Genomic DNA, 10037 nt, shown 5'->3' on the forward strand with positions numbered 1-10037 from the left:
AAAAATGTGGGAAAGTCGATTACAAGTAGACTTGATGACGAATTCAAATCTGTTTTCAGAATTCTTATCATTTTATTAGATCAATTGGTATGTTTGGCAAAAAACATGTATAAAATACTATGTTACGCATGTGTTAGACGAAAACAGAAAATCACGGTATCGAATCCCCTTAACGAAGTTAATGACTTATTGTTGTATAATATATTAAATATAATATGATGTACGATCATCATCCATTTTTATCTTTGAAGCTATGTATCTGTCAAATATAATCTAGATTTTAATTTGTTTCATGATATTATAAGTAAAGAAAACACAAAATTAACGATCATGAAATTAAAATAAATAAACAAAATATGTAAATTAAATTTGAGTCACGAATAGAATTTGTACAAGTTTTAACGAATTTTCAACTATTTTCGCATGAAACATTAGTCATAAAAAATTTTTACGTATATTATCTTGACATTCCAAATTGACAATTTGTTTGAACACAATGTGTTCTTCATGTTCACAAATGATTTTGATTACATTTTATTGTTTGATACACCTTAAATACATTTGGTGTCCAATTAATTTCTGTAATATATGTTCTTCTCACACGAGTTTAAAAATGTTAAATTTAAATATATTTCAAAGCTACAAAACTACTCCGAAGCCAAACAATGTTCTTTTACAAATAATTAGATAGAATTTCTTGGGAATTTAGCTACCGGAAATCTTATCGAATTAACCTTGTGATTTTATTTCTCGTAACATGAATGAACTCGACAGAGCAAAACCGCATGTCTGGTAACAATTTTCACCTTTCAGCGTAGCAATTCAATATTTAAATATATTGTATGATGTGTAATACTGTAATGTTTATAAAAGAATACAACGGTTTTTAATAAAAATATCACATTCGTCATATAAGTACATAATATCAAACATCAGTAGATCGAACCATTTGCCAACTACTAGGAACATTCCTCGTAATTCATATTAAACTGTAACGTCTCCTGTCCACCTCTCTACCTAATATAATTTTGTTTATAAGTACTATTAAAATATAGTTTTATACTTTTATAACGCATAAAAAGCATTTAATATTTGTCGTCTTAAGTAGCTAACACAAAACAAAAATGAGACTCTAAATAATTAAGTTAACATTACAATATAACAATTTACAATTAGTTTTTTTAAGCCTTGTTTTTTTATTATTTACTATTATGATTATATAATATGCAAACATTTAAATAGTTATAACTTATAAATTATAATCATTAGTCTGAAGAATAATATACTATTACATAATAAATATCGATGTATAAAATAAGCTTGTGGAATAACAGTTTTAATATTATGTTATTGTAGTATAATCTTACGATTATACGCAATTTATTTTTAAAATAATTAGGCAGATACTTTACCTGATTATACCAACATTTTTACATTTCATAGCTCACAAGAATATATAATAATATACACTTTAATTAAAATTACTCATAAAGGTAATCAAAATAACGAAGTAATTTTCTTTTTTTAATTATTAATAAATACAATGCATAATAACATATTCCCAGTTAGTAAATATAATATGGAGGGGCATTTAAATTTCAAATTTCAATTAAATATAGAATTGAAAATGTCCAACACTATTTCTTGGTTGTCATCACTAAGTTAGTATGTGTTATGGCTAGTGTCGTGAACTCATCATAATATTACGAAATTAATTGGTTAAATATTTATGACAATACAACAGCTCAATCACACCCTACAGTCATTAATTGTATCCTTCGCATAATAATGTATTCAATAAATAGATCCATAGAGATACAAATATTCTTATTTAAATATTTAATTAGTTTTAAATTAAATTAGTTAGGTACTAAATACATCGCTATTTTGCTAAAAGCAAATATAATTTTTATTTCATGAATAATACCGCAATTTTATTGTGTAACAATATATTTGTATATGTTGGTACTTGCACTAACTTCACATTCCGTACATAGTAGGTACCAATTTACTATAATATAATTAAAATCGTATTATAAATTTATAACTGGATGAAAAAAGAGGTAGGTACTATTGTTGCTTAAGTAGATAAATCATGGATTCTGATCGGAGTGAGGAATTTATGGGTCTTACAATGATGCACGTTTTCATGTTTATAATTTGTTGTAAATAAAAAAAAAAAGAACACGCTTTGAATTTTTCAAATTCAAATATTAAGATGGGTAATTATTTTTATTTTTAAATTTTTAAACAAACATTTATTTTCAATGAAAAAAAAACCCAACAGCACACCTTACCACGGAACTGGTAAAGTAAGTTGGACATTAAGACCCTGAGGTTATAAACGTGTTCGTCATTATGCTCAAGGATAATGCTCATGTAAATAAATTCTGAAATAAATCATTTGATATTTATTTCGCACAATAATTGTTATGAATGCTTTGTGAATATTGAAATACATATTATTAAATCTTATTGAAATTAGATGTATTGTATTTATTTTCTATAGGCATACAATTAAATACTTAACTAAGATTTAAAATATATCAAATTTACTATGTTTAGCAGAACAGTCACATCAACTAAATAATATTTATGAATAAAAAAAAAACGAATAAAATAACTGTATTTGTAAAGGCGTGTATGTATATTTAATTTTTAATTTTGAATGGTATTAAATTATTAAATTAAACACAATTCTAAATTTTTTTTATAATTAATTAGCTAGTTGCAATACCTGCCTATTTTAAAACTTGCTTAAAATGTAATAGGTATCTGGTATATACTATATAGAATATAGATATATTTAATAAATCACGCCATTCAATACATTTAAAACAAATTTGTCTTCAAAGAAATTCTCGTACAGACATACCGTCGACCTACAGTAATTTATTAATAATAATGAATGTCTATTTTGTTTAAGAATAAATGTTTAATCTAACATTTTTATACTAAAAAAATATTGCTATTGAGTAGGTACATACTGCAACTTAAACATAATTAATAAAAATTCAACTACCTTATACCAAAAAAAAAAAAAAATGTAGGTACAATACATAGGTAGGTACGAGAAGCAAAATAAGTTTTATTTATATCTAAAATGTACATAAACTGTTGTTTATTACCTGTAAAAGTCATTTTGAGATATGATGTCACCAATGCTATCTTCTGGGTCAATGCGATCAATTACACTACATCTTTTATTAGCACCCTCTGATGAAAAATCTCCAGTGAGCTTCAATAGCGGCGTTGGATTTGACTCTGGAGCAACGATAGGTGATTCATAGCAGGCCACAGATATTCTATGATCATTAACTTCATCATCATACACCACACAAGCATCTTTTTGTATTTGAAATGCAGCATCACTAATACCGTGCTGCATATCAGGTGGAGTATAAGGAGCACCTTGTAATATTAGATCATCACTACGGCTGTGCTTGAGTTCGCTATTCATACGAAAACTACTACGTGGACCAAGTACTGGCGAGAGCATTCCACATCGATACACCTCACGCCGAGGAGAGTTATCAGCCGAATGTACCATTATATCAGCCATGGTATCTCGTTTGCAACTCATATGGAAGGACACTAAAACATAAAATTAAAGCAAGACATTTAGTAAAATAGGGTTATAAATACTAAAATAATGTTGGATTAAGAGATCATAATCTATTTCTACCCAATTTTTATCTAGGTATGAATTATAAACAATAAGCCAATATATAATTTTAATTGAATTGGTTGAAGTTAAAACAAATCTGAAAATATATTTCTAACCTACCTATATAAATTGGTAGGTACCTGCAGTATTAAGATAATAATTATGAATTCAAATTATTTTATGTCTCAATTGATCAAATAATAAAAATTACAAATTATATTTATCAACATTATTCTGTAAATTAGGTCATATTCAGATTAATGCATAAACCCACAGGGCTGTTGTTATATAATAACCGGTCAATACCTATTATAAAATATGGGAAAGAATACCTTGAATAAGCAATTAATTTTACAATTTGGTTAAAATACCTACAATAATTTATTACCTATATTTAAATTTTAGAATGTTTAGTATGAGCTCTGGTATTAACTAAGAGGCATCATCATTAATAATATAGGTAATATCTGAAATAAACACTTGGGTATATATCTCCTACCTATCTACAATCTAGACAGTGGTGAGTAACATAGGATCCAATTTGGTCAGGCAACACCTTTAATATGGGTGGGTAGGTATTGATAGAAGGTAAATAGGGAATTTTATTGATAGGTATAAAAATATTATGAGGGTAAATTAACAACAATTTATTATTTGAGCAGGACCAATTTTTTTTTTTGATACATGCCACTGAATCTAGGTATGAACTATTTTGAATTTATTCATCATTGAATACATAAGCTACTCACTTATAATAAACATCAGTGAAGTGGCTTTAAAAAATGTAAAAATGTGATATAGTGATACAGTAGGCGTCAGTAGCTACTCATATATTATTTTGATGTGATATTCTTCCTAATCCTGAAATTGTTAGTAAAAGAAGAAAAAAGAAGTTTTTTTTTAAATAATTCAAGTTGATAACTTTTTTTTCATGTATTAAGATTTATTTAACTACCTATATGGTAACTTTTATGCAATGTTATTTTGGTTTTAATTATATTTCATTATAATTTAGAACTAGGTACCTATATATCTATTTGTTTTTCTTCTTCTGAAAACTAAAAAAAAATTGTTGGTAGGTATTTATATTTTGAGCGAAGCGAACAACTGATCCTATGGTCTTACAATGATGTTTATTTCTCATACCTAGCTATCATGAAAGGTTTATGATATTGAAATTTTTAAAAGATCAGAAATGTCATCTGGATTGTATATTATAAGAGTCGAGATAAGAGTGCTACCTACCTAAATTTGTATACTTAATTTTAATGAAAATGTAAATTCTGAAATCAACATGGTATTAATCAAGTATTAATTGAATATAACACTCGAGCAAATATAATAAATCAAAAATTTACTGAACAATTAAGTAGGTATTTACCCAATTGTGCAAACTTTTGGTAAACTAATAACTAATAAGATGTATAAAATATTAATTTAATTTAATCCTTTGTGAAGATATCAAACAATAAAATTACAAAATATTATGAAGGTAGGTAATATTATTATTTACTAGATAATCAACATCATTATATTAGGACTAAAACCTAAATAATACTTTGTAAGAAATTAGCCTAAATATGAAGTAGGTAGTATACTTACTATATACCTAATATAGTAATATAGTGTTTTATTACTAAAATAACTTAATATAGTATTATATATATATTCTAAAATCAATGGTAGCATTCGAGGTAGTACCTATTATTTAACTATTTACTGTTATGTTTTATGTAGGTACTTTGATATGTTTATATTATGGTAATATAAACTGGCACTAATTGTGTGTAGGTATTTATTATAAAGTTTGATTATTTTCCTTACTGTACCCCCTCTTATGTGTTACCGAAGTTAAGGATTTGAACTTCCTCTATTTTTCTTCACTGGATTTTCGACCTCACATTTTATACTGTTTGCAAAGCGCTCTATGTACTAGGTTCTATAAGGTGACATTCATCGAACTTCAGTTCTCCCAAATGTTTTTCAGCACAATGTAGCTCGCTAGTAAGGATGTTATTAGAGTACGATGCCATTGTCTTGTCTCCATATACTTTGGGAGGGACATGTGGCATCTTAATAAAGTTCAGAGCATTTCAGAGCCATATTCTGAGTTTTGACAGTGACCGCCTCAATATAGTCCACCCATCCCATGGATATAGTCATATCCGATATTTTTGGTGTTAAATTGCACTCCAAATGTCGTTATTCTTTAATTTATAACTTAGGTATCATAAGATCTGTTAATTTTTGTATTTCTTTGTTTATTCTTATGAATAAAATAAATAAAAATTAAGGTTATCTTTGGAAATCTCTAGTACCTAAATAATTTTGTCGAATTCTATAATAATCTTAAGAAATATTTGACATTTCTTGTAACTTTTTGAAACCTGAAAACTTGTGTACAATTTATTTAAGAGTGATTTATCATCCGCAATAGATAAAAAAAACAAGCCAGTATAAAAATTGTTATGGTTGCGGTTGCTACAGTTCCTCTTTAATTTGGAATACTTTGGATGGCTAATAACTAATAATAATTCTTATTCAATTAACATCATAGATATTACACTACTACCTACTAATTATTAAAAAGATTGGATTTTATAAATCAAAATGGCAACACTTTACTAGAAAGAGCATAATTAGGACGTTAGGAACATACCTAATTAAATATGTTGATGACTTCTAGGTAGATATAGTTGTATGAAATAAGTTATTAAGTTATCATACCTAATAGAAATATAAGGATTTTTTCTAACTGACCTAGGTACCTACCTAATTTACAACTTTTATTTAAAACAATCATCGCTACCAATGTCAGGAATATTCTCACCATAAGTCATTAACATATTATTCTAAAAGCTAGGTAAGTAGGTAAATAATTAATTGGGAATAGGTACAATCATTATAATTTAAGCTCGAATTTAAGTTTAAATTATGTTTTGATTTAAGCATGCACTATACATGTAACAATTTTTATTTCTGTAATGGAAGAGATGGATAGATGAGCACTTAGTATATTATGGTCATAAATCAAATTTTAGAGCAACATACTAACAAACCTATTATCACAGTACATTTAAATAATTTAAAAACCGATAATAGGTAGTTAGGTGTAGTGTATTATACTTATAAGTTTTATTTTCTAAATTAAAATGAATACAATAGGTGTGTGTTGGTATACAATTTGAGAGTTGTATTCACATTTAATAATATTAGGTATATATAATTATTTAGTAGATTTTGGCCAGTTCACAAAATCTGGAAGGTATTAGATTTGGATTGATTTACATTCGACTATTAGAGTACCTTCATGTGTCTTATGTAACTATTCTGTTTATTTTGTTTTTGTTTATGTGCTATATGGTGATACGAACGTTTAGCGAAACATATATGATGGACATTCACATCGTAATTGAGCAGCGCACTACATATCAAATCATTGATAACGTTCAGCGATACAATAGATTCAAGTCTAGCCGTCATCGGTGTTCGAGCGCAGCAATAATTATTGTCCGAAGACATAATATTTTGTACCCTGACTGCCAACCCATGTTACCCCGGATGGCTGTTGATCAGCGGAATAATAAACTGTATACTTGAGTCGGTCGTTCCAAAATTTTGTTCACTTGGAAAGAAATTAAAATCTAACGCTATCAAATTTTCCAGCATTATAATAATATCATCGTGTTTAAGTCCTCCAGATTTAGGCCGCCGCACCCGCGATCGGTGGATGTGGTTAAAGACTCAAGTATACATATATCTGAATCGATCACTGTGCGCGACAACAAACAAACGAACAGACAGACAAACGAGAAAAACACAAAAGGCAATGGTGTAGCACATGGGACATCAGCTAGTCCATCGTAAGCGCGTAGACGTTTGTAGATAATCAAGAACTCACCATCAAAAACGTGCGACGACTCTGCTTCCGGTCGATCAATCGTCGGCGGTGACCACGATGCGCGCACAACTGCTCGACGGGTGTCGCGGAGATTCGCTTTCGCACACGGTGGACGTGTAGAAATTGTTAGATAGTCGTTTATCACTAGTAAATTATCCCGAGACGTCGGGCGGCGCAGATGACGAGACGACGACGACGACAACGCGACTAGCAAAATCGAAACGCACTGCACGGACACGACGACGCGGCGCGCACGGGCACTCGATGCGGGCCACGAACAGCTGCGGCGGCGGCGGCGATTGTTTTGCGCGCACTGTTTATCGATTGTTTTCGCGATAATCGCGCGCGCCAAAAAAAAATGGTCGCCCTGCACGTTCGACCGGCACGCCGAACGCAGCCACCACAACTCGTTTGTATTTTCATATTTTCGGTTTTCCAGTTGGGCCTTTTCCCGTCGATCTTTTTCATTTTTATCCGGACCGGTAAACCGAAAAGCGCGACTATCGTGTCAATAAGGGAAACGGACTCGTCATAGCCTCGGCAGTCGTGCGTGTGAGTTGTGTTGCCCCGTGACATTTTTCCCGGCGACGACAACACGTCGAAAACGATCCGTGGCAAACGACCTCCGCTGGACAGACGTCGCGTCGTCTTCGTTCGTACTAATGTTTGTATTGTCTCGAAAGATGGCGCTGGTAATACCTAAACTAAAAGCTGCGTAGACTTGCATAAGTTTCATAAGCCCATAGAGATACTTATCACATATTATAAAACAAACGTATATTAAATACTTATAAGTTATAATATGATTATAGTACTCTGTCTAAATTTTCAAACACGTCTTATTGGTGAATCGTAAATTTATTCGTTCTACCTATTTAGGCAATACTAACATTATAAAGATAATTTATAATAATAATAAATTGTTAAGAATAAAGTTTTTTAGAAGCATAATTTATCTAATATTATTCAGATGACAGTATGACACCATAAATCTGGATCATGGGACGGTTCGCATTAGATTTACCTGCCTACCTTTCAAAATATTTATAAACATTTTTAGTTGCGTACATTTATTTATAAACAATAGTTGTGTACTTTTATTTATGAATTTGAATGTTATCCTGAAACTATTTTTATTTAATTTAGGCCATGTTTATTCTACGTAAGTAAGTAATCATTAGTTATATTTTATAATTCTCTATGTTATGTTTATAGGTTCTAAGCGGAACGATGGATGTATTGATACTACAATGATGTGAGTTTTTTGTGTTTTGTGTAAAATTTACAATATTGAATGAAGTTCCGGTAGCAAAGTTTGATCTAGTTGGGAAGCCAAAACTAAAAATTTACAGTGATGAGCAAGCATTATTTATTTATTTAACATTAAACAAATCAGTTTTTTTTCTTAACATTTTTGACTTTGTATACGATAAGATTTCTTGTTACCTGTATATCAAATCGAGTAGTGTATTACATACACTTAAGTTACATTTACTTACTACGCACAGCATACACACTTACTTCACTTAAGTTTAAAAAAAATCCTAGCCACTATATTAAACAGTAATAAACATGGTTTAAGAAATATAAATGAAATATTCTCGAGTATTATAGATGCTCGTATCGATGATCGATGGATTGCATTTGGCACATCGCACATAGTTCTTAACAGCAATTTTAGTCTATACACAGATCAATAACAAATGTGCCTTAGTCGCCAAAATTAGTTTTTGCCGTTAGTTTATACTTTAGTAAAAATAAAAAGCTAGAATCTAAAGAGGATTTTTTGAACTTGTTTATAGATGAAGCTAATTAAATAGAACTGGTAAATAATGGAATAAGTTTTGATATTAAGTAATACGTATACGTTTAAAACAAATAATTTGGTGATTCTTCCGCAAAAGTGCTTTTGCCTAATATTAAAGGTCATAACGCTTGTTTTGGATAGAGGGTGTCTTGTAGAGGGTGAGTACAGAGAACATAGAATGATATTTTTGGAAGTTAAGGCACCATTGCGAACAGATGATAGTTTTAGAGCCTTTGTCTATGTCTTTTAGAGTGTTTATCAATTGACATAATAAAAGATGTACCAATATCTTACATGCATGCTACTTGTCTTGGGGCAATGGGACGTCTACTGACATTTTAGGTATGGGGTAAACAGTAGACAAAAATTCCCTTAGCAAAATGTTATGCTGTTAATATAGACCTCAATAGTTTAACAAATTACTGCTCATCAGAGTTTATCAGGTTACCAAGATCTTTTAATTACACAGAATATTGGAAAACAAACGAGTTCCGGACCTATTTATTATTTACAGGTCATGTTGTATTGAAAGGACGACTTAAAAAACAATTATATTTAAATTTCATTAAATCACATGGGTCAATAAAAATATTGGTAATCACAAGCCTATGTTTAATTAAGAAGAAAATAGCATATAATTTACTTACCTAACGATTTTGTTA

The 10037-nt window shown here is 29.7% G+C and overlaps 1 protein-coding gene across 1 annotated transcript in view; it reads right to left on the bottom strand.

Annotated features, from left to right (window-relative positions):
• The window catches only part of LOC100162107, a 23043-nt gene extending 15219 nt beyond the window's left edge, over positions 1 to 7824 (bottom strand). The window contains exons 1-2 of the mRNA XM_001945971.5: positions 7569 to 7824; positions 3129 to 3594 (exon numbers count right to left, since the gene is read on the bottom strand). Of these exons, the coding sequence (XP_001946006.2) occupies positions 3129 to 3583 (455 nt within the window). The 5' untranslated portion in view covers positions 3584 to 3594; positions 7569 to 7824. The remainder of the gene's footprint in view (positions 1 to 3128; positions 3595 to 7568) is intronic.
• Positions 7825 to 10037: the final 2213 nt, after the last annotated feature.

This window comes from Acyrthosiphon pisum, chromosome A1 (assembly GCF_005508785.2).
Source record: "Acyrthosiphon pisum isolate AL4f chromosome A1, pea_aphid_22Mar2018_4r6ur, whole genome shotgun sequence".
Lineage (NCBI taxonomy): Eukaryota > Metazoa > Arthropoda > Insecta > Hemiptera > Aphididae > Acyrthosiphon > Acyrthosiphon pisum.